At 39.6% G+C, this 26,106-nt stretch overlaps 1 protein-coding gene across 1 annotated transcript; it reads right to left on the reverse strand.

The window, feature by feature from the left end:
- On the reverse strand, positions 1-24,800 carry LOC149205002 (eukaryotic translation initiation factor 3 subunit B-like). Its single transcript, XM_089394865.1, has 11 exons — positions 24,378-24,800; positions 23,844-24,078; positions 23,199-23,345; positions 22,800-22,928; positions 22,542-22,670; positions 22,311-22,394; positions 3,958-4,082; positions 3,668-3,866; positions 2,985-3,517; positions 777-885; positions 1-689 (listed from the first exon to the last, which is right to left on the reverse strand). The coding sequence occupies exons 1-11, from the start codon at positions 24,512-24,514 to the stop codon at positions 342-344; spliced, it is 2,175 nt and encodes a 724-aa protein (XP_089250991.1). The 5' UTR covers positions 24,515-24,800; the 3' UTR covers positions 1-341.
- Between the last annotated feature and the right edge of the window lie 1,306 nt (positions 24,801-26,106).

A 26,106-nucleotide genomic window follows, 5' to 3' on the forward strand; every position in this document is an offset into this window, starting at 1 on the left:
GAACCAAAAAAATTAATTAATGCATTTCCACTAGGGAAAATTATCACAGTGAAAATCTATTACATAAAAAATCCGACTATGCAAAAAAGTACCCTCAAAACATTCTATCATTCGATAAATAACAGATCAAACTGTCGAACTGCAATTTTTCTTTTGAGAAATTGGGCATTTCAAAACCCATACTACAAAACTTTCAACAAACAAGTATCTATGCTACTATGAGTGTGACAATGAAAACAGTTGAAAACCACTGCATTTTCTGCCCAAGCTATCTCCCTGCATGAAGGCACAATCATATATGCCTGTATGGAGGCACAAATAGATTCATGCTATACAATCACTCAGTCCATCTGCTCAAAACCAAATGAAGCAATCTCTTCAGTAACATCTACTAACTCTTCAACTTCAACTTCTTCTGCTTCATATTCCTCTTCTTCATCACTAGGCTCTCCATCACGTAGTTCCTGCCTATATAATTTCTCTTCCTCGTGAAAACGTTTCCATTCATTGACCCAGCCCTGCCACTCCTCTTGCAATCTCTTCCGTTTCTCCCTGTCTTGCTCACTCAACAACAATGAAACATCCTGGTCTTCAGCCTCATACTTCTTGCTATACTTTCTCAAATTCTTAGAAATCTCCTCCTCTTTCTCTGAGCTTAAAAGAGAGGGTGGCCTTGGACGCCATAATAGCTGGGAATCACATTGAAGGTAGATATAAACATCAAGAACTAGAAAATGAAAATATAACAATTTTCATTGAATGCTTTGCATACTTACCTGATAGAAATGATCTTTGGGAATGCGGTACAACAGCTTTCCATTGAAAGACCATATGTTAAAACCATTTTCCATTTCATGAACAGTTGTGACTGCTGTTGCAGCATACCTGTAAATCGGCAGGACATATTAGTAGTGATATGGAGACCATTTATTTGTAACAAAGTTGCTGAAATCAGCATCAGGATAAAATCCAATCTTCCACCAAGACTCCCAGACAGGGGGATGCAGGTGTGAGGAGCCGCATAGGGGGGAAATGTAGGAGTACCCTCAAATTTTAAAGAAATTTAGGGGAGACAGGGGGATGTGTGGGAGTACCCTCAAATTTTATGGAAAATTAGCAGAGACAAGGGGACATCAGGGTATATATATATATATATATATATATATATATATATATATTCAATAATAAAGCATAAATACATTATCCATAATTGAATCAAAAAATTAGATACATTGATCCATACTCATCATTCGTACAGATATATACATCATTCATCCATACAACAGGAGATTTAATAATGAAATGCATTGATCCATATTCATCGTTCATTATTCATCATTGATTTAAAAATTAAATTCATCATTCTAAATTATAAATTGATTTAAAGTTTCATCATTCTAGAATCTAATTAGTACTAAGCAAAATAGACTAGTAGATACTGAAGACTGGAATAGTAAAATGACGCAACTCAAACTCAAAAATTTTAAAAAGTAAAGAGTGATGAGGAAAAAAATCAGTCTAAGGTCATTCATATCTAGAGTCAAGACCCGAAAGTTAAAACTAAAAATTAAAAATGAACAATGAGCACTAAAGAGTGTCACGTGGGGAGGAGAGGAAACAATTAACTGGTAAGTGGTAAGTCAGATAGCGTCGTGTGATAAGCCGAGCAGAGATAAGCTTAGTAGGTCAAAAGTGTGAGTTAGGGATTGCAAATAGTTTAGGTTTTGATATTTGTTATGTGTTTTTCTTTTTACTTTCAATTTTATATTTTTATATTTTTGTTTTTTTATAATAAAAACAAATTAACTTTTAAATTTCAAGCGTTATTAGACAAAATTGAGGGGGACACATCCCCCTTCAAAAAGGGTGCTTCTAGGCATGGTGCTCTTGATTAAATGCTAGTTCTAGACCTTTATACATGCTAGAATCCAATGGAAACATTGAATCCTCCCGATCCTGAAAACTGTTAAAGTCTGATGGATTTTGAGTGGGATCTAAAATTCTACTTTCTCCGTATGAAATCCAATGAGGTCAAACCACCACTCTCAAACATCTTGAGTCAATTAATGGTAATGTTAAAAATTTAAGTAAAAGTGAAAGTGGCATTCTCATTTATCGTGACATTCTCATTTATCTTTCATTATCATCCTTCTATTTGAAGAATTTCACTGGAAGATAAAGGTGAATGTCAGATAAATGAGAATGTCACTTCCTGACATTCTCCTTTATTTTCCATTAAAGTGACATTCTCATTTATCACGACATTCACCTTTATATTCCATTAAAGTGAAATTCTTAAAGTAGAAGCATGAAAATGAAAGATAAAGGAGAATGTCACTTTCACTTTTAATTTGAGGATTTAAAATTACCACTAATTAATTACATAGCATTAGTAGGGCCCTAGGGTTGAATATTAAGCTTCCCCACTCAATAAATTATTGTTTTCCAGCAAAATTAAGGGGGGACAGCTAGCCCATTTTAAGGAGAGAATCCCACAACCACCCCTTTTAAGGAAACACATCCCTGACAGTGGGAAAACATTTGCCCCTGCATCTACCCAAAAGGGAGACATGGGGAAATGTTTCCCCAGGATTCCCTCTGTCCCTGGTGCGTGGGAAGCATGGGGTGCACCCCACCCTTGGGGACACATCCTCATGGAATACTGATCAAATCAGCAGGGATTTGAAAAATGAAATAATTGTAAAAATCAAGAAAATATCGGTAAAAATCAGCAAATGTCCGCTAAATTAAAAAACAAAAACAAAGAATCAAAAGAAGTGATTTAAAACAAATTTTTTGGATCGACTATTTTTTTCGCAATTTTTGTGATTTTATCCCAATTTTCAGGACTTAAAAATTGGCAATTGTTTTGGCCAAAGAAAACAGTGCGATGAAAAAATCCCAATGTTTGCAACACTGATATGTAAAACATAGGCATAATAACTAACAATATATCACGTAATATAGATATAAAAAGGTCTCACCTTCCAGTAGGATCCCACTCAATATCAGTTGCCATAAAATGTTCACCAGTTGCCATTGTCTCAAGTTCATCGACATTGTAGAATTCAAGGAGACCATTTAAGGTTTTCAGCCCTGCAAGAATAATAAACCGTCCAATGGGGGACCAGTAAAGAGCATTTGCTTGTTTTCCTTTAATGGTAGCCAGCTTGGAAACCCGGCCCAGGTTATTAGGGCTCCTCATTGAATAGAAACTAATATCTGGCCTGGGTCCATCCCCGTGGATAATAGCAAACCTGTGGCCTTTGGGCTCCCAAGCGAATGCAATGATCTTGTCATTCTTGTTCTCTAATTCCAGAACCTCTATGGGGATATCTCTTTCCTTTATTCGGAAAAGTTCAAAACCTGTGTATGTACTTTTCTTCGTCTTTGTATAGCGGTCAACTTTGACTGCTAAGTAGTCCCCATTGCTTTGCCAATACATTTTGCAATCACTTACACTGAACAGATTTTTCTGCCGCAGTTCTTCCCTTCCAGGGATTTGTACAAGACTCACCTAACGCACAACAGGCAAACGAGTTAAATTTGTAGCCCAGGTGTAGGTTCCTTTCTATTTTAATTTTGAGAATAATAGTTAAGCGAACAACCTTGATAAAAATTTCTAGGGAGTTAACTCACTTTAGTTAACTCACAGTAGTTAACTCACTTTTGCAGGTTGGTTACCACCACCTCCTTCTGGAACAAACAAGGCTAGTATTGGATCTGTTGGTGACCAACAGAAATCCATTACATTGTCAACTTTGAGGGATTTCTTATCTAGGAGACTCATGGTATCTGTTTCATAAACACTGATGGCATTTTTCCCAATGCGGGCAAAGTATTTGTCATCTCTGCCACCAACCCATCTGCTCACAAATATGATGGTTAACAAATCAAACATAGCATTATTAGAGTACTGATCCTTTTAGACTACAACCAATCGGTAAATAAAAATACCTGAATACAGGCCAAGACACACCAGCAACACCACCAGTTCCGCCAGTTGCAAAATCATCAGCACTTCCTTTGAACTCTCTCAATACTTTACCGGTCCTCACTTCAAAAATGTTAAGGGTAACCCTCTAAACAAAATGCATTGAATTGTTAGAATAAATTTGCAAGACCTTGAAAAGATAAATATCAAAAATCAAGTCATGTATAATATTTCGTATAAATATTTCAATGTATTCCCTTGTTATGCTACAAACGGCAACACCTTTCTGGACAACATTTAATTCAAATTATGTAATGGCTTTCAAATTTGATAGAAGGTCAATGGAGGAGAAAAGACTTTTGCCTCCTGTGTGCCTATGCATTAATGTTATCAGAACTGAATGGGTCATCAAACCAATCAACCCCAAAACCGGGAACTGGACTGGAACCAGAAAATAACAGGAAAAAAATGAACAAAAACTGGTCAACCAAAACATACAAACCACTTAGACACAAATATGCAAAAGTTCTCATTTATATAGCAAGAGTGCATATTACCAAAATAGCATTTAGTGCAACACATCTTTAAACCAAAAAAACATCAACAAAGATGCTCTAGATGGGCTCTAGTGTCCCAAAAAAAAATCTACATATCATCAAAATCATTGCCTGTATTGTGAGATCATCATCATCAATATCACCCTCTAAGCATTAAAAAAATATAGAAAAATCTTCACATGCCAAATTGAGATTTAGTTTGAGAGATGGGGACATTTTTACTATAGTAGTGATAGAGGAGTTGAACAGTTAATGCCACCAACATCAAAGTACGTAGAGGGCTTGGTTCTTTTGATTAAATGTTATTTCCATACTCTTGCACACAACAGTATCCAATGGAAATGTTGCAATTGCCACAATCCTGAAATCATAAAAACTGTTAAGTCTGTTGGATTTTGAGTGGGATCTAAAATTCTACTTCTCCAGATGAAATCCAATAAGATCAGTACCACTCTCAAACATCCTGAGTCAATTAATGGTAATGCTAAAAGTGATCAATTTAAAATTATCATTGATTTCGTAGCAATAGTAGGGCCTTAGGGTTGAATATTAGGCTGTCCCACTTATAAATTATTGTTTCATTAAAATAAAATTAAAAATTGCACTTGGAGGGTCCTTGGTTGAAATGTACTAAATCGTCTGGTTCAGTGAAAAAAAACCAGTTCAGGAATCAGGACTGAACCAGCCATTTCCAGTTCATTCTACTGGACAAATCAGTTTGGGGCCAAAAATGGCCAAACTAGCCAGTTCAACTGGTTCCAATCCAGTTCTGATAACATTGATATGCATTCACTACTAAAATTATCTTAGCTTTATGCTAAAAGTGAGAATGCCATTCAGGAGGAATAGAAGAGCAAAAAGGTCGCAGTTTTGCCAGCATGAAAATGCTCTCCAAGTGGCATGAAAAATCTAGGAGGCTGCAGTTGTTCAAAATGCAAGTCTGTACTCCAAGGCACCCCTCGCATATAACTCAGTTTCCTTGTGCAAGTTAAGGCATGTGGCAGCAGTGTTATTTTCTAATCCAGACTTTGAACTGTGGCCCTTATGTGAAATATTTGATATAATATTTCAATGTATTTTTCTTGTTGTGCAGCAAATGGTAGCACTTTTCTGGATAATGATTATTAAAAAATGTAATGGGTTTCAAATGGTAAAAGCAGGTCAAGAAGAAGAGGAAAGGCTTTTGCCTCTGTCATGCCTATGCAATACCTACCCAAAATTATCTTAAGAGCTCTCAGCCAGCAGGAGAATACCAATCACGTGGTATGGAAGACAAAGGAAGCTGTGGTTTTGCCAGCACAAGAATGTCATTCACATGGTATGGAAGAGCAGGGAGGCTGCAATTGGTCGAAATGCAAATCCAGAATCCAAGCAACTCTGGAATATCACTCGGTCGCCATGTGCAAGTTTGGGCATGTGGCAGAAGTGTTATATGTTCCAGTCTCTGTGAATTGTGGCCCTATTTGGTGCCTCATAAAACAACCAAGATGGACAGGGTTTCTGCTGACAGCTTGCAAATTAAGTTCAACGGAGAATCAGCAAGTGCTATCTTCTGGCCTGTAGTCCTGTTTTTCCTGGCTTCGCCTATTGATTGTGTGCAACAGTTGCTGAAACATGGTTGCTAGCTGTGATGGAGGCCAGAATTGCAGCAAATTGTGAGGCACACTATCATTCTCTGGTCTCTTTTCTATTCTAGTTTGCAACCGTCTAGAGTTGCATGCCACTTGGAGTTTTAAAGGTGTCATGTCCAACACACCTTTGTAGCAATTATGAAAGGTTACTATAATTAGTTTAATGCGAAGGTCATGTTTAACCACTCATCTATTTGTATTTGCGGTCTTTGCATCAAATCAAAGCTTTTGTGACCATGCATCTTCCCTGCAGTCCTCTGTTATAAGAACGAAAGTTTTGAACAGTATGTTGGTTGTATGTTGGTCTCTCTGTAGTTCGGTGTCTGCTGTTTTTCTGGCATCAAGCTTATGCAACTTGCAGGGTTATTCTTTAAGATATGCAACAAAACTCACTAGGTTTGAATCAAAATCATGACCCAAACCTAGCTCAGGACCTACTACAAGCCAATCTGATGCATTAGCAAGTCATACTTGCTTCCATAATGTCTGACTCCCCAGCCACATTTTTTCCTTCAGAATAATCAGGAGTCAAACTCTGCTCTGCAAGTACTCACCAAATTATTCACAGGTTGGTGAGTTTGCTCGGGCATCGTTGAGAAAACTCAATGAGCCACACTATACAACTCAATCAAGAAGAAAAACCATTATAAGTTTTTGCATTAGGCAACTTTTAGCCAAGTATGCATCAAACTCTTACTCTCCAGGCTTGAGAATCTTGTCACAGGTGACACCAGTCCGTCAAAAGTCTTGATAAGGACATTGCTAGTGTCAGGAAGTGTTAGTTTCTGTAGCATCGCATGTGTTCTAGCCACAAAATTTGGTGGAGAGGTTAGAATACATGAGATCTTCAAAACCCAGAAATCGTTTTTGGAAATTCCACCTAGAGATGACTTAATTACATTATTAACCAATTTTTTAATGTTTCCTAAGTCTAAATTTAGGAAAATTGATTAATTAATCCATAGTTTTAAAAATTGGAACTAGTGACCAGACCGGTCCACCTAATAAATTGGGTTTCAAACCCAGGCCGGTTAGATCTCAATGGACCGGTTTCAAAAAAAACACATGAAATAATTAATTTTTAATGAAAAAATTTGATTTTAAGATTTAAAACCATGATTCCAAACCAATAGACACAAAATATGCAAAGTTTGCTCATATATATACCATGTAAAGGTGAAAATATCAAAATGGCACCAAGTGCAATACATATTAGCAACAAAATATATAATCAATGAGGCTCTAAATGGCCTCTAGAGTCCAAAAACAAAGCCTACAAGCTATGGGGCCACTGGCCTACTACAAGTCTACATATATGATATTAGTAATCAACATTATCACTTGAAACTTTGAAAGTTGAAACTTCTCATCATGATCAAACTTAGTTGGTTGAGTCTCGACTCCCAAACTTTGCAATTGCTTGAGTCACAAACTTCTCTGTTGGTTCAGTGACTTGAGACTCAAACTTCTGAAGGTATTTTGCCCTAATATGACCTATTACTTCACTTGATGCTCCACATGGCTTTGCATGGCCTCCTATCCCAGCCAAGTGTTGCTTCAGCCTATTTATACCCCTTTCTTCAATAGATTTTTGGCAATATTTGCATATCATTTTGTCATCAATCATATCGCAATGAGTCCATGCAGTATACTTGGCTTTTGGAGACATGGTGGCTACTACTTAGCTCAAACTCTCTATTGTTCCACTACTCCAGCCAAAATTCAACACTCTCCAAGCTCCCAATGAAACTCACAAAAACTCCAAATGAGATGGGTGAGGCAAATGAGGGGGGTGAGTTCCTTTTAAAAGCTTGGAGAGGGTGTTTTTGAAGGGAAACAACCCTAACTTTCCCTCCAAAACACCCAGGAAGATTCCAAAAAGAGTCTGTGTGGGTCGGTCACCGTCCGTCGCGGCCTTGGTAATGAACTGGCCGGTTTATGACAGAACCAGCCGGTTTGACCATAAACTAGTCGATTCCATCATAAACCGGCCGGTTTGACCAGTTTTTGTGATTTTTTTGGTGAAGAACTGGTTTTTTTTCCCGATTCGACCCAGTTGGCTAATGAACTGACCGGTTTGACCAGTTTCCAGTTCATGTCGATCGGTTTTTAAAACTATGAATTAGTTAGAATTAATTACTTCAAGCTGAGAATTCTCTAGAAACTCACAGAGATCGATCCAAAAATGATCTAAGTCACCGATTAAGATTTAATCTTGGCCATTGGAGTCCCAACTGGAAGATATAAGAAGGGATTGATGTGGTGATGGTGTTAAATTTGGACAACTAGGTCCAAACTCCATGTTCTGATGCTCAGATTAAGAGGCTAATATTTTTGTTGGATTCCTCTTTCTGAGAGGTGTAAAATCCATATAAAAATAGTCTTAATCCGATGAGCAGAACTTATATTTTGAATTTATTATTCTTAATAAATTATATGTGCAAGGTCAGCCAGTTTTGTAATGTAGGCTCACATGCCCAACAGATGTGTCACACACCCTCATTGATGGATATATATACAGGAAAAGTTGGAGAGAATTTGATCACAACACAACTCACATCTCTCTCTCTCATCCTAAAAGTACGAGCTACCTGGAGGACGAATTTCAGCCACACGTGGGAAGGACGAAGAGGATTTTTCTGCTGCTAGGGTTTCTGCTGCTAGGGTTTCGCAGAAGTTTGACCAGCGTTGACTTTGGTCAACGCTTGGTCCAAACAAGCTGAAAACTTGTGGGAGGTTCGATTTTTGAAGGCCGTACTACCTGGCACAAAAATCGAGGTCAAAGGGTTGACCGTTTTGCTGCTGCGTTGACTTTTAGCTTGCTGCCCCTGCGTTGACTTTTCAGGACAGCGTTGACTTTTGTAGAACTGACTTGGGTTGACTCATCTACTGGTTGGAGGGTTGTTGTGACACATGCTGGGCTGGCTGACCAAAGGAGACTTTGCTGGTTGAAGCATCCTGTTGACCGCCGAAACGAACACATACATTTTTCTTGTTTCTGATTTGTCTTCTGTAAGATCTGCTTATATGTTCTATCTGCATTTTGCTTATCTACTTGTATGATTGCTGTGAGAAAAGTGAAATTGCTCTTAGCATAGAACATCTACAAAACTTTACATGGTATCAGAGCTGAGGTGAAGACAAACTCTATCTATAGCAATCATCATCGAAGGAAATGGATTCCTCTAAGCTTGAATTCAGGGAGAATGACAAGCTGACTGGAAGTGATGACTTCCATGCCTGGAAGATGTTATTAGATCTCAAATTAGAAGATCATGATCTCCTAGATCATGTGACAGGGAAGATTCAAGAACCTCCATCAAATGCCTCTGCTGCTGTTAAACACAAGTATAAGAAGGGAGAAATCAGAGCAAAGCTGCTGATCAGGGAATCCATAAATAAGAGTCTGGTTGCCTACATATCTGAACTAGGCACATCCAAGGAGATGTATGACAAACTGATACTTATGTTCCGAGTAAACAATGTGAACCAAGTGCTATTCCTCAAGAACAAGTTGAAGAATATGAAGAAGGGCCGAGACGAGTCTATTCAAACTTTCTTTATGAAGTTGACCGAAACCAGGAACAATCTGCTAGCTATTGGGGAGACAATAGCTGATCGTGAGATGGTTCTCACCGCACTTGGAGGACTTCCATATGAATGGCAAGTATTCACAACTACCATTCTCAACAATAATACCATCCCTAACTTTGATGAGCTTCTGTCTAGATGTATGCAAGAAGAAACAAGGATGAAGGAATTTGATAATGAAAGAAATGCTGCCTATGTTGCTCATTCCCGAAAGAAGAACTCTGGTGGTTCCAAGGACAAAGGAAGGACTAAGACTCAAAAGAAGAAGGGTAAATGTTTCACCTGCCATAGGACTGGACACTATGCTAGAAGAATTCTCCCGATAGTGACGACAACAACAACAACCGAAGGAATGGGAATCGAAGAAATGACAAATCCAAAGGAAAGAGGAAGGCTCACTTTGAAGGAAACAATCCACCTTCTAAAAGGACCAGAAATACCAGGTATGAGGAGTCTAATGTTGTTGATAAAAGAAATGAGTATATTCTAATATCTGCTCTCTCAGCTGCATCTCCACCCGACACTATGGATGTCTGGCTAATCGATAGTGGTGCCTCAAGACACATCACCGGATTCAAGGAAGCACTTTCTGACATGGTTGAAAGGGATACTAATCTAGAAATTATCCTTGGGGATAATGCCACTTATCCTGTGAAAGGGACCGGGACTGTGACCCTCCACTTGTCTCAAGGTCAAGTCCTCCATCTACAAGATGTACTCTATGTACCCAAATTGAAGAAGAACCTTGTGTCTGTATCTGCCATGGAAGACAAAGGATTCAATGTAACTTTCTCTGATGGAAAGGTACTCATGTGGAAGAAGAGCTTCAAGGAAGCTATCTCAATTGGTTTTAGGGTTGGAACACTCTACCAGGTTGGAGGGAGTCCGTTGGGAGCTATGACTTGTGATACTATCCGTCAAACCGAACTATGGCACCGAAGATTTGGACACCTTCATTACAAGGCTCTTCCCGAAGCAAGGAAGGTGGTGACAGGGATGCCTGATTTTGGAAATAATCATAAAGGTGTATGTAAGGGCTGTGCTGAAGGAAAACATACAAGGGGACCTTTCCCCTCAAGTGTCACAAAGACATCTGAGATATTGCAACTGGTCCATTCTGATCTTTCCGGTATGTTGCCTGTAACATCCCTGGGGGGATGTTCTTACTATATGACATTTACTGATGACTTCTCTCGCAAAACCTGGATATACTTCTTGAAGAAGAAGGATGAGGCTTTCATGTGGTTCCGTACCTTCAAAACCTTGGTGGAAAATATGACCGGAAAGAAGATCAAGATTTTGAGGACTGACAATGGCACTGAATATGAGTCAAATGAGTTCAAAGACTTTTGCAGAGAAGTTGGCATTAAGAGGGAGACTACCACTGCATATACTCCTGAGCAGAATGGTGTTGCTGAACGCAAGAATAGGACTATTGTGGAAGCTGCCCGTGCCATGCTATGTGACCAGGGTCTTCCAAAGTTTCTGTGGGGAGAAGCTGCAAATACTGCTGTGTACATTCAAAACCGATGCCCTCATTCCGCTTTGGACTCCAAAACTCCCGAAGAGGTTTTCTCTGGTAAGAAACCTGATGTCTCACATTTTAGAATTTTTGGATGTCCTGTCTATTTTCATGTGCCGAAAGAAAAGAGAAGTAAGCTGGATGCTACTGGGAAGAAAGGAATGTTTGTGGGCTGCAGTGAGACTTCTAAGGCATATAGAGTCTATGTACCTGGTCAAAGGGAAGTAGAGATAAGCCATGATGTCACTTTTGACGAAGATGCTTCCCTGAAGAAAGTAGTAGATCTTCCTAGATCTGAAGAAAACCATGAAGAAAGACCTGGAAATCTGGAAGAACCCCAGGATGAGACTATGCCTGATGTTGAAGGGCCAATGGACCCTATTGATCCTTCCCCTTCTCTAGGAAAGAGGCCATCATGGCTCAGGGACACCCTCGAAGATGCTGAGGGTCATGCTGCCCCAAGGGGAACATTCCGAGAAAGCAAGAAGCCGTGTAGATACCAAGGGTATCTAGCTGCCATGAGTACTATTATACAATCTGAACCTGGATCTTTTGAGGAAGCCATCAAACATCAAGTCTGGAAGGATGCTATGCATGAAGAATATGAGGCTATTATGAAGAATGATGTCTGGGATGTGGTCCCGAGACCGAAGGACAAATCTGTTGTCACCGCTAAATGGCTCTACAAGATTAAACATGGATCTGATGGGAGTGCTGAAAAGTTTAAGGCAAGATTTGTTGCCCGTGGCTTCTCTCAAAAAGAAGGAATTGACTATGACAATATATTTGCACCTGTGGCTCGATATACCACCATCCGATCCATCATAGCCCTTGCTGCTACGCAAGGATGGAGTCTTCATCAGATGGATGTCAAGACCGCTTTTCTGCATGGTGCAATAAAGGAAGAGGTGTATGTAGAACAACCTCTGGGATTTGAAGTTCAAGATCGAGACACTTATGTCTGCAGGTTGAAGAAAGCGCTCTATGGGTTAAAGCAAGCACCCAGAGCTTGGTATGAGAGGATGGATAGTTACTTGATGAAGTTGGGCTTCACTCGAAGCAATGCTGATCCAAACCTTTACTTTAAGGTTGTGGAAGGAAAGCCTCTCATTCTAGTGTTGTATGTGGACGACCTCTTCCTGACAGGTGATGACCCTCTCATTCATCAATGTAAGAGGGAGCTTGCTGCTGAGTTCGAGATGAAAGACCTAGGACTGATGCACTATTTCCTAGGCCTGGAGGTCTGGCAGAGACCTGGAGAGATTTTCCTTTCTCAAGGAAAGTATATTGTGAAGCTTCTGGAAAGATTTGGGATGGTGGACTGTAAGTCCGTGTCGACACCAATGGAACTCAACTTTAAGAAGTTGAGTGGCAGCGCTGCAGGGCCTATCTTGGCCAATCCTACTGAGTATCGTCAACTCATAGGAGCTTTGATGTTCTTAGTGAACACCCGTCCGGACATATGTTTTGCAGTGAATACTTTGAGTCAACAGATGGTTGAGCCTCATCATTTTCACTAGGTTGGTGCCAAGAATCTTTTGAGATATCTTCGGGGCACGATAAACCATGGGCTGAGATACACTGCCGGGAGTGTGATACTCCGGGGATATACTGATGCCGATTGGGCTGGCAGTGTGGTGGATCGTAAGAGCACATATGGATGCTGTTTCAATCTTGGTTTTGCTTCGATCTCATGGATGAGCAGGAAGCAGAAGTCGGTGGCTTTGAGCACCGCGGAGGCCGAATACATTGCTGCTAGTATGGCCTGTTGTGACGCAGTTTGGTTGAGGAAGCTCTTTAGTGAGCTGTTCCAACATGTGCTAGATACCACTGTAATACTCTGTGATAATCAGAGTGGGATTCGTATGACTGAGAATCCTGTGTTCCACGACCGATCCAAGCATATTGATATCAGGTACCACTTTATCCGGGATATGGTACAGCGAGGCGCCGTAAGGCTCGATCATATAGGAACTGATGAGCAGGTCGCGGATATTCTCACTAAGCCCCTGGGGAAGGTCAAGTTCCTAACCTTCCGTGAGAGTCTTGGTGTCGTGGAAAGACCCTATGATGTGGGTCCTGTTGGACGATGAGCTCTGGGAGCTCTGGGGGGCTTTGGGGATAGCTTCTCGGAGCTATAAGCACTCATAATGCTTCTGCCCCACCCTTGTGATTATTGAGCTGGTTCGCCACTCATTTAATCTGTGCCCCGTATGCATCCTACCCATTGAGTTCAGGGCTCATGGGAAGTACCTCTCATTTGGCCAATGAGGTGTGGAAAATCTAGAGACTATTAGCAAAGACTGATGGACGCATCAGAGATTGCCGTACTCTCTATCTAGGATGGCATGGTCCAACCACTTGATCTGGGATCAAGATTTGTGAGGTCTGGGACCTCTGGACTGATTATGTCAGTCGGGGAATGATGTCTTTGTGACTGACCCACTTCTGTTCTGAAATAAAGAAGCCAGCAAAGCAAGTTTCGGCGGGATGACTCACGATGTTAATTGCACTAATAGATGGAGTTCTCCCTAGTTGAGAGGGAGTGTTAAATTTGGACAACTAGGTCCAAACTCCATGTTCTGATGCTCAGATTAAGAGGCTAATATTTTTGTTGGATTCCTCTTTCTGAGAGGTGTAAAATCCATATAAAAATAGTCTTAATCCGATGAGCAGAACTTATATTTTGAATTTATTATTCTTAATAAATTATATGTGCAAGGTCAGCCAGTTTTGTAATGTAGGCTCACATGCCCAACAGATGTGTCACACACCCTCATTGATGGATATATATACAGGAAAAGTTGGAGAGAATTTGATCACAACACAACTCACATCTCTCTCTCTCATCCTAAAAGTACGAGCTACCTGGAGGACGAATTTCAGCCACACGTGGGAAGGACGAAGAGGATTTTTCTGCTGCTAGGGTTTCTGCTGCTAGGGTTTCGCAGAAGTTTGACCAGCGTTGACTTTGGTCAACGCTTGGTCCAAACAAGCTGAAAACTTGTGGGAGGTTCGATTTTTGAAGGCCGTACTACCTAGCACAAAAATCGAGGTCAAAGGGGTCAACGCTTGGTCCAAACAAGCTGAAAACTTGTGGGAGGTTCGATTTTTGAAGGCCGTACTACCTGGCACAAAAATCGAGGTCAAAGGGTTGACCGTTTTGCTGCTGCGTTGACTTTTAGCTTGCTGCCCCTGCGTTGACTTTTCAGGACAGCGTTGACTTTTGTAGAACTGACTTGGGTTGACTCATCTACTGGTTGGAGGGTTGTTGTGACACATGCTGGGCTGGCTGACCAAAGGAGACTTTGCTAGTTGAAGCATCCTGTTGACCGCCGAAACGAACACATACATTTTTCTTGTTTCTGATTTGTCTTCTGTAAGATCTGCTTATATGTTCTATCTGCATTTTGCTTATCTACTTGTATGATTGCTGTGAGAAAAGTGAAATTGCTCTTAGCATAGAACATCTACAAAACTTTACAGATGGAGAACACACTAGTCACTTTGAGAATTTGATTTTCCAAAGTGCAGCAATCAGTCACCAGAGAGTTCGAGCTTTAGTGGGGAAGCAGAGAGTGAGGGGCAAGAACAGTGATGCTGGAGGAAGATTTCCAAATCCAATGAGTGCATTTGCATAGAGGAAAAAGAGCCAAAATGAGGCTGATGCAGGGATTGCAAAGTAGCCTCTAAATTCAGGAAGTCATTTCAGTGTTCCGGTGGCAGAAGAATTTTGCAAAGGTCGGGAGAAGCATTGCCAGAGTCAGTGACAAATTAGAGCCTGCGCATAGCCCACGCAGAGGGTGACACATGGCAATTCGTAGAGGGTTTTAGAGGCTAGTCTTCAATATCAAATTTGCCTGTGGAGCGAGGAAAATTCCTCACTAGATTTTTGCCAATATTTTTCTTTGTAGGATTGTCAAATTTGGCATCCATATTATTGTACTCAGATTTCACTGTTGCTTAATAATAAAAAACCTCAACCGCTGCACCAATTTTCCCAAGTTGGGTTTTTCCGGGGACAAATGTCCAAAAATAATGGTGTCATTTTTATTGTGTGTGTGTGCTAGTATTTTCTCAGTTTCCAGTGTTATTATTTCCATAGAATTTTATTGTGAAGGTTGCAGTATGATTAATTTGATATTTGTCGTAGCAAATAAATTGTTAAATTAATTAACAATGAGAATACTTAATTCCAGTTGCTGCAATAGGATTTTAGTTTTGAATTTTCACATGGTATCAGAGCGTGAGTGATCCACCGGGAAGCTCATAAGTGAAGGAAATAATTTTGTTGCAGGGGCAGCAAGACGAAATTCCTAGAGGTTGCGCAGCTCCTTGACAAGCAGGCTGAGTTGCTAGGGCAAGGATTCGATTTTCAGTTGCAGGCTTGCAGAAAAGTCGAATTGCCTGGGATTGTGATTCCAACAATCGAAGGAGTTGCAACTCAAATTTTCGCTGAGCAGATTTCTAGTTGGACGCAGAGGGTTTTGTCGTTGTAGAACCAGCGTCGGGTGGAAGAGAAAAGCACACACAACAAAGAGAAAAATTTTCTTAAGGAACTTCAGGTTTCAGAAGTTCGGTTTTTCCGAGGCAAATTGACAATAGCAGCTAGCAGTTCCACGCATTCCAGAAGGGAGTGCAAGTAGCAGAGCAACAGCCAAGCAAATGGAAAGAGAGAGTTTTCGACAATTTTTAGATGGCCATATCAAGATTTAGAGATTAGGATAGGTTGGAGAGTTCCTCTAACTATGTCATCTGGAAGGCCAGGATGTCCTTCCTGATAGATGAATATGGCCTGAAGCTCCATAGACAATGTTGTGGCAGTTCCCCAAGATGCGGATCAACTAAAAGAATACAGGAAGGAAATGGAAAAGGCAAAGCGGTTGATCCTGGATGGAGTCTAAGATCATACAATATCACACATAGTTGGCAAGGATACTGCCAAAGAGATGTGGGATGCTCTCTCCACGCTATATCAAGGCACTTCCGAGCAGCGGAAGATGTTCCTGGAAGAAAAGGTGAGTGCATCAGAATACAGAAAGGAGAAGGCATAGATCCCTTCTTCACCAAGATTCAGGAGTTCGAGACCAGCTTGCAGCTATTGGGGCAACGCCTCAACTAATAGAGCTAGTGAGATTAGCACTAAACAGTGTCTCTAAGGAGTGGCAAGTTTTTGTCCAAAGTATATTAGGCAAAGACAAGCTACCAAAATGGGACAGGATGTGGTCAGACTTGCAGCAAGAGGAGTTGAGTCGAGCTCTATTAAAGAGCTCCATCAGTGGCAATTGTAGCAGCAGATCGAAGGTGGTGAAGGAGGAGAATGTGGCCCTCGCATCAAAGGGTCCCTGTCAAGGGTAGGGGGAACAGAAAAGGAAAAAGGACCTATCTAAGGTCATGTGTTTCAAGTGTGGCGAGTTTGGCCACTATAATACCTAGTGTCCTCTCAGAAAGAAGGGCAAGGAGGACCAAACAGCAGCATATGCTGAGATAGATAGGTTGTCCTCCAAGTTGGAGGAAGACTTCGCTATGTTAGCAGCCATACCTCCAAGAGTGAGGTGGAGTGACTTGGAGTTGTAGCCCCAGAGAGCTACAGAGTTTGGGCAGAGTTCTTTGTGAAGTCTACGTCATAGGATCATTACCTAGCTATGGGGGCCCACAGTGTTCAGTAATAGGATGGAGCAGTGTCAAAGATGCAGTCATGTTAAAATTGGCAACTAGGACCAAACTCCACATGGGTCATCTTATTTATGACCGCTGATATTTTTCCTGGATTCCTCTCTCCGAGAGGTGTAGGATTGATCTAAAGATCATCTGATTCTAACATGTACAAATGAAGTTATGAATTTATTTTGATTATGGTCAAATTGTCAAGGTCGGCCAGCAAACTTATGTAGGCTCAGAAGCCCAACAGTCACGTCTATTCATCCTCAACGTTGCATATAAATAGAAGGTGACTTAGCCTCATTTGGACACACTCATCTTCACACTTTTCTCTCTCTCCTCATTAATTGGGTACGGATTTCTGGGCCTCTCTCTCTCTCCACACGTCTAAAATTTCAGGAGGCTGAAATTTCAAGAGAGCGAAATTTTAGGAGGCTGAAATTTCAGGAGAGCAAAATTTTAGGAGGCCAAAATTTCAAGAGCGCAAAATTTTAGGAGGCCGAAATTTCAAGAGACTGAATTTCAAGACAGTTTGACCAAGCGTTGACCAGCATGCATTGACCTCCTTTGACTGCATTTTTGTGAGGGCTATCTCTATTTGGGCAGGCCGCATTTCTGGGCACAGAAATCAAGGCTAAACGTTGACTTTAACCAGCGTTGACTGCAGCTAGCGCTAACCGCGAGTGGGCTGTTTGACCGGATTTTGACTGGGTTGTTTTTGGGCTGTTTTGAGGGTTGATTCATCTTGTTGTTTGGAGGCTGAAGTTGACTGAAGTTGACCAATTAGTTGAGGGTGAAATCTTCACTATTGACCAACGTTGACTTTTCTAGTTAGGCTCTTTTGTTGCTATCATAAATTATTAGATTTGTAAATTGTACTATCTCTCTCTGCTGAACTATTGAAGACTATAAAAAGAATTGATCAAGGGTTTGCCCGTTGCTAGTGCCATATCTTGTGTCCTCTTGTCTTGGCTTGTCTTCTACTGCTTATGTTTATGTTCTATCTGCATTTTACTATCATGTTGATGTGATTGTTAAACTAGATATTGATATTGGGCCAATTAAGAAATTGAAGTAAAATTGCTCTAAAGCATAAGAACATAACATTATTGCCTAAAATTAACATGGTATCAGAGGTGAGGTGAAGACAAACCCCAAGCAAGAGTGAAAGAGCAATCACCAAAGACAATTGGACAAGGACAAAAGGTTCAATGGGTTCCTCATCCTACTTCTCGGCTGAAGACAAGCTCCATGATAAATCTGACTATCATGGATGGATGATGTCTCTTGGTTTGACCTTGGAAGAAATAGAAGTGATGAACTATGTGCGGGGTAAAATCCCTGAACCTCGTTCAAATGCACCGGCTGCTGCGAAAACCAGGTACAATAGGGCTGAAGTCAAAGCAAAGAACATGATTAGGGATTCCATTGACAAGCATATGGTGGCCTACATCTCTGAATTGAAGACCTCCAAGGAGATCTACGACAGGTTGGTCAACATGTTCAAGGCTAGTAATGCTAATCAAATTCTATTTCTCAAGAATAAGTTGAAGGATATTAAGAAGGGAAAGAACGAGGATATTCAATCCTATTTCTTGAGGATCACTGAGATCAAGAATGATCTACTCTCGACTGGAGAAGTCATTCCTGACAAGGAACTTACTCTCACCGCCCTTGGAGGACTCCCACCTGAGCGGTATGTATTTAGAACCACCGTCCTCAACAATGATCAAATTCCAAGGTTTGAAGAATTGATGTCGAGATGCAGTCAAGAAGAAACAAAAATGGTGGAGCAAGAAATGCCTTCTAATAGAAGAAGGCCCACTGCATTCTCCGCTCATGCCAAAAGGAGAAATAATGCAAGGTCTAAAGATCATTTCCATGGAAAGCCTGGATCTAAGGGAGGAAGGAAGGGCAGGTGCTTTGTTTGCAATAAGTTTGGCCACTATGCAAGGAAGTGTCCAAATAGAAGGGACAACTTCAACAACAACGATCAAAGGAATGGCAGGTCTAATGGAAAAGGAAAAAGGAATGTTGGACATCAAGGAAATGGTCGACCCTCCAAGAAATCAAGGAACTCCAGGTATGTAGAATCAAATGTTGTTAACAATAAGCAAAAAAAGTACTATCTTATATCGACCCTCTCCACTACCTCTCCTCTGGACACTTCGGGAAATTGGTTGATTGATAGTGGTGCCTCAAGGCACTTCACCGGATACAAGGAAGAACTCTCTAATCTGATAGAAAAAGATACAAACTTAGAGATCATCCTTAGAGACGATGCCACCTATCTCGTGAAGGGAGTAGGGAATGTTACCCTTCAATTGAATCAAGGTAACACTATTCATTTGCAAAAAGTACTATATGTACCTGATCTCAAGAAGACCCTGATGTCCATTTCAGCCATGGAGGACAAAGGATTCAAGGTGGCATTCATCGATGGAAAGGTACGTGTTTGGAAAATAAATTTTAAAGATGCTTTTACTCTCGGGTTCAAGGTTAACACTTTGTATCATGTTGGAGGAAGTCCATTGGGAGCCATTTCTTGCGACACATCTCTACAATCTGAACTATGGCACCGGAGGTTTGCCCATCTTTATTATAAGGCCCTACCCAATGAGAGACAGATGGTGACAGGTATGCCCGAGTTCAAAATAGAGCATGAAGGTGTATATCCGGGATGTGCCAAAGGAAAACTTACAAGGGGACCATTCCCCTCGAGTAATAGCAAGACCACAAATATATTGCAATTGATCGACTCTGACATATCTAGTATGATGAACGTAAACTCTTTGGGAGGATACTTATATTATCTCACCTTTACAAATGATTATTCTCACAAGACCTAGATCTACTTCTTGAAGAAGAAGGATGAAGTGTTCACCTGGTTCCGACATTTCAAAGCCTTGATCGAAAACCAATTCGAGAAAAAAATCAAGATATTGAGGACTAATAATGGGACCGAGTACGAATCCAATGAATTCCAAGATTATTGCAGAGAAGTTGGCATTAAGAGGGAGACTACAACACCATACACCCCCAAGCAAAATGGTGTGGCCGAAAGGAAGAATCGCTCTATTGTAGAATTTGTTCGTGCCATGCTTCATGATCAAGGCCTTCTGAAGTTTTTATGGGTTGAAGTTGCAAATACCGTCGTGTATGTTCAAAACTGATACCCTCATCAAGCATTGGACTCCAAGACTTGAGAAGAAATGTTCGCTGGTAAGAAACTCGATGTCTCTCATTTTAGAATTTTTGGAAGTCTTGTATATTTTCATGTGCCGAAAGAGAAAAGAAGCAAATTGGGTGCATCTGGGAAGAAAGGAAACTTTGTGGGCTATAGTGAAAATTCCAAGGGATATAGAATTTGTGGTTGGTCAAAACGAAGTTGAGATAAGTCATGATGTCACCTTCAACGAAGATATGGCCCTCAAGAAGATCAACAACCTTCCTATCCTAAGGAAGGACAAAGAAACTGACATCGGAAATCAGGGTGCAAAAGAAGACGAAATGATGCCTGATGTTGATGAACCTATGGATCCTCCTCCTCATGAGCCTACCTCCTCCAAGGGGAGACTCTCGTGGCTTAGGGAGACTCTCGAAGATGTTGAGAGACACATTGCACACCAAGGGGGACTTTTCGTGAAAGCAAGAAGTCGAACATGTACCAAGGATATTTGACCACCATGAGCACTATCATTCAAAATGAGCCTTCATCATTCGAAGAAGCCGTGAAGCATAAAGTATGGAAGGATGCTATGAATGAAGAATACGAGTCAATTATGAAGAAGGATCTTTGGGATGTGGTCCCTAGACCCCAGGACAAATCAGTTGTCACCTCTAAGTGGCTCTACAAAATCAAGCATGGAGCTGATGGAAGTGCAGACCTTCTCATTCACAAATGTAAGAGGGAGTTGGCTTCTGAATTTGGGATGAACGACCTAGGACCGATGCTTTTAAAGTTTGACCCAAGGTCTAAAGTGGAATATAAAATCCTTATATGGTTAAAATATCCAGGCTTGCCCCTGGCACTGACCTTGGCAATCTCTTGGGAAGAACAATTCTTGTTGACTCTTTGTTCAAGTCATCTGTATTTCAGTGCATGGCAAGGGCGTTATTGAAATTGATATTCAAGAAGCGTTGATTGAGAGTATGGATAATTTTGTGGAAGAGACAGTTTACTCTCAGACTCTGGATTATCCTTATGTCCCTGTGCATTGCATTAGATGCCACCAATATTGACACATTGATGTTAAAAGCACCCTGCCCTTTGTCAAGCAAATGCAGAGGAAAAGGGAAATTAAGAAGTCTATAAGAGCAAATACTAAGGGCATTAATGATAGATACAGAAAAGAAATGGTACATAATCTGAAGTTTGCAGGGACTGTGGAAGTAATGGCAAGCAACAGTGAGAGCTCGGGTTAAGATGTCGAGTCTCGAAAAGGTGCTGTCGTTAAAGGTGCAGAGGGTTACCCTCTTCAGACTTCAGCATGGAGACAATCAGATGTTTTGTGGATTTAGTTGTAGGTATAGGAAAAGGAGAGTGTGAGAAGGAAAATAGGGGAGAGGGAGGATATGATTTAAGGTCAAAACACAATGAAGAGGTTTGTCCAGGGTGTTTCAGTTAGGATGTTTGCGCTCTGATCCTTGAAAGGAAAATGAAGCAGCTTCAGTAGGTAGGAATCTTACTGGTAGAGTTAGAGAAGCCTAAGGTCATTCTTTTGCGGGAAACCATGGGAATGAAGTTAGTTTGGTAAGTAGTCTAAGAAAATGGTTTAAAGGGTGAAATTGTATAGCTACTGATGCATATTGAAATTCCGGTGGTCTTATTAACAGGTAGAGGTGGAGTTTGATTTTACTTCGATCTGTTAGCTGTTTGGTCAAATCACATAAACACATGTATTCCAAGATCTGAAAAATGAAGTAGATGCTTTGTCAAAGCCTTGAGGATGGCCAGTAGAATCTAGATGGAAACTGGGTTTTTCAATTTGGAAGAGATACAGTATGGGATCGTGACTATGTCAAAACAGTCTACTTAGGTTTTATATGCACACCATGCTTTCATACTGTTAGCATTTTGTTTTCTCTCCAGCACAAACTTATAATTTTCAACAGGTAGTGGTAATGATAAAAGATTTTGAGTTTCTGGAATATTTGAACTTACTTTTTGAGTTTGGGGAGAAGACAAAATTAATATCAGGTAGCTTCAAGACTGGTTTCTTGGGAAAGCAAGCAATTGTGATATGTCTTTTACACTAAGAGGCCTGATGGAACCTCTTTGAGGATTGTAAAGTGCCTAGTGCACATAGAGAATATGAGTTTCATTCTAGCTAGACAAAATATGCTCACTATACTTCATTGATAATTAATAAAAATTGACAAATTTCAAATAAAATGCAATAGCTTACAAGTACCTGTGTATCTCGAGGATTACTTGGCTCGTGGCTGCTGTAAGTAACCAGAAATTTTTCACCAGGAGAAAAATCTATCAACTTGACCTGTACAGAAAGTACAGCTGTCAGTTACTTTTCTAAATTTGTATTTACTAATTTTGTATTTAATATAGGTCTTATATGTACTAGAACAGGGGTAACTTACAAATACTATATTCAATGCCCACCAAGTAGATTTTGAAAATCACAAACCTGTGGATGTGCAAAGCGCATCAGGCGGTTAAAGGTTGTACTGCCTCCCCAAATAGCTGCTCCCTGCCTGTGCACTGTTGCCAGGTATGTTCCAAGAGATGACCACTGGACAAAGCTTTCAGTCCAGTACTACAAAAGAAAAGGTCTTTAAGTACAGCACCTTTAGCAGTTGAAAAAAGGAATTGGTGGTATCATCAGTGATCACACTCTCGCGAAGAGATCTATTTCATAGAACATATAATGCCATGATGAACTTACTCCACGGCGGTAGACCAGATCTGGTTTGAGATGTCTAGGATCATTCCAATAAACTTCTGTGTCAGTGTTCGCACGGATAACAAATTGATCACGTCCTTTCTCATCTGTTAGCCACTGTTGTAAATTTTCCTGCCAAGTAACAACACAATGTTTACCAAAAGCAAAAACAAACTTATACGAATTCAACTCAGCAGTGTTAGACGTGTTAATGTAATAGAGATGCGCGATCGTAGAAAGCCAAGAATCAACAGTTCTGTCTGGAAGTAATAAATTATATATTATTGATGGGTTCTGCTCTCATATATAGTTCAATGTTCGATATTTTTTGAACTCTTATAGATCCAAAATGCTCACTTTCATAGATAGCTTAGTGTCATGTAAACAGATAATGACTCTTACCCCAGGTGTATAGGCCTTCGTTTCTGGAGAAATCCATTCGTTTGATACTTTCATAAATCTATCAAAATCATCAAACATGCTCACAGCAAATACGTGGGATTTGTCTAGCTTATATCCATTTGTTTGATCTTTTGCTGTTTGTGCTTCCTGCGTCACGCAAACAACAAAATTGTGTTATGAAGAACTGTGAGTAGGAAGACAAGATTGACAAAATGGCATTCAAACTTATTCGAACGCTCCTACTAAAGAGAGAGATATTTGCAATGCACCAACAGGTATCAACCTAGAATACAACAAACGTGCTATAAAAATAAGAAATGGTAACATTCTAAAGATTCTATAAGGAATTAATAGTCTCAATATAAACTTGCCGCAAAGCCAATAAAAGCATCAGTTAATCTTTGCCGATATATTAATGATAGGGCAGCTTGGCCATCTACAAAACTAGTAGCAATTCTAGAACTTTGAGGAACACTTCCCAGACACTTGCAAGTAAAAGTACGAAGCCTCTGGTCCTTGAAAAAAAATTAAACAAATAATAATAATAATAAAGCAAGGAGTGATCAAGGCTAGCTTGTACCTAAAGGATATTGTACTCTATGAATTAAAATAATAAAGCATGGAGTGATCAAGACTAGGTTGTACCTGAGAGGTATTGTACTCTATAAAGCAATATCCTTGAGTCTTCTGGGTTTCGGGATGAATCGGCATCCAAAGCCCTCTCTCCCTGATTGTACCAATCTGCCCAAAGATCTTGCGAACAACACCTTCGAGTTTCTCAAACTTCTCTGTAGGGACAACCGGGAGATTGTCTACAACTACAATGTTGCCGAACCCAGTCTCGAACTCTAGTGAATCTTCGTCTTCCTCCTCATCCTCACTAGTGGCAAATTAGACATGAATAGATTGGTGAAACGAATAGAAAAAGAGTAAACTCCGAATTGAATTGGTACAGAACTGACGAGATGAACAAATCATATCAATTCAAATTGACTTTAACTTTATGGATCACCAGAGAATACATCTAAAACAAAATGACAGATGGACGCACACCAAACAGACGAAACCGCGGGCCCAGTATATAGAAAGGGTTTAGGGTTTTCAGAAAAATAGAAAAAAAAAAGGCGTCATGGCCTTTCTTACTTTTTCTGAATGATTAGAATAGAGTATGGTGGATACCTTTTGATGCCGAAATCTTCACCGGGAGGAAGCTGTATTGAATCCAAGTCAACATTGGAAAAATCGATGTTGAGTTGCTGGATATCGTTACCCAGGCGATGGGGAGGCACTGGCACAGGCATCTCCATGGTCTCCATCTTTCCTTCTAAACCCTTCTGCTGTTGCTGGACTCAATCTCGAAGCCTATACGAGGGCAGGAAATGCATTCGTAGCTAGACGCATATGCGGTTCTTTTGAGAAACAGAGCGCTTTCAGAGAGATTAACATGACGGGTTGAAAATTACATATAAACGGGTTTGTCGACATAAACAGGTTATTATTATTATATTACATTGGAACCCTAGTTCTCACTGCGCCTCTATTCCGTAATTATAACAATACTTTGTCTCTTACATGTCTGAGATGAAACAATACTTCATCTCTGACACGTCTGAGATGGTTATGCACCATGTAAAAATCTATTACCATAAACATTTGTCCATGTTCATCTATATAACACGGTGGGATTGGATTTCAAATACCAAAACTCGATAGGGATATATATATATATATATATATATATTATTATCAAGGGAGGATATATATTAAGATTAAGATATCGCTTAAATATGTCCTCATATGATTTGGTTATAGAAATGAAAGGAAGTTGGTTTTTTAATGATCAAAACATAGTATAAAAATGTTAAACTGAATACATATGAAAATGTTAAAAATGTTAAACTGGTAAGATTAAAAAAAAATTATAATTAAGAAGATAATATTTATAAACAAGTGTTGTAACGTAGTTTAGTCTTTACTATTAATCATTAGTGTTGGTATAATGTTTGAAAATATTGAACTCATAAAATTAAAAAGTTTTTTATAATTAAGAAGATAATATTTATAAACAAGTATTGCGGGGTAGTTTAATCTTTGTTATTGATCATTAGCGTTTGTAATGTTTGGCACAATCAATAAACACAACACATCAGGACATTAATTGCAATACACTCATAATCTTATTAGTTTAATTATTATAAGTTTCTTGTTGTTTTTTTTCAATGAAAAGTTTTTGGAATGATAAACTTGAGTTTTGTAATTTATCTAATTAATGTTAATTTTTTTTAAGAAGTAAATTCATTAAGGTACACAATTTTTGGGAAATTTTTATTGACTCATTTCAAAAAACATAAAAAACTACATTTCCGAAAAAAATAGAAACATTTCAAATATTAGAAACCCTTTGAGTCTCACCTAAAGGTTCATTGTTCTTTCGTCCACATAAAAAATAGTTCATTATATACAAATATTAGAAACGCTTATTCAATGTGAACATCCACTGGGTTAGTTGTACGCATGAAAACTAGTCCATTATTGTACTAGTTATTAAATTACAGCCATATGAGGATTGATAGCAAACAACTATCCTAATATGCATTGTGTTTTATAATGGTAATAGTCATAGAGTTATTAAATAACATATTATTATTTGATAAAAGATGTTGATTGCAAATGTTGTAAAAACAAAAATAAGTTGTCAATTTTAAATTTAAACATGTTGACAACCACATTTATATATAGGTTGTTATGAAAAAAATGTATTCAAAGCTAACACATTTCTATAATAAAAAGAATTTGTATATGCACCATGTGCGATTAGGGAATTGACATATATCATATTATATATTTCTATATCGTGTAATTTTGGCTAGCTAGGAAATAACACCTAAGTAATCTATTACTCTGATCC

The sequence above is a fragment of the Pinus tabuliformis genome, chromosome 1_2 (assembly GCF_031772625.1).
Source record: "Pinus tabuliformis cultivar Carrire ecotype Pingquan chromosome 1_2, CPIR1, whole genome shotgun sequence".
NCBI lineage: Eukaryota > Viridiplantae > Streptophyta > Pinopsida > Pinales > Pinaceae > Pinus > Pinus tabuliformis.

What these genes read in the sequence shown, in the direction of transcription:
- LOC149205002 (XM_089394865.1), bottom strand. Translation starts at nt 24,514, where the DNA reads ATGGAGACCATGGAGATGCCTGTGCCAGTGCCTCCCCATCGCCTGGGT. An exon ending in CGAAGGCCTATACACCTGGG is followed by an intron (nt 22,929 to 23,198) that starts GTAAGAGTCATT and finishes GTTACTTGGCAG; the next exon opens with GAAAATTTACAACAGTGGCT. An exon ending in ATCTGGTCTACCGCCGTGGA is followed by an intron (nt 22,671 to 22,799) that starts GTAAGTTCATCA and finishes TTTCTTTTGTAG; the next exon opens with TACTGGACTGAAAGCTTTGT.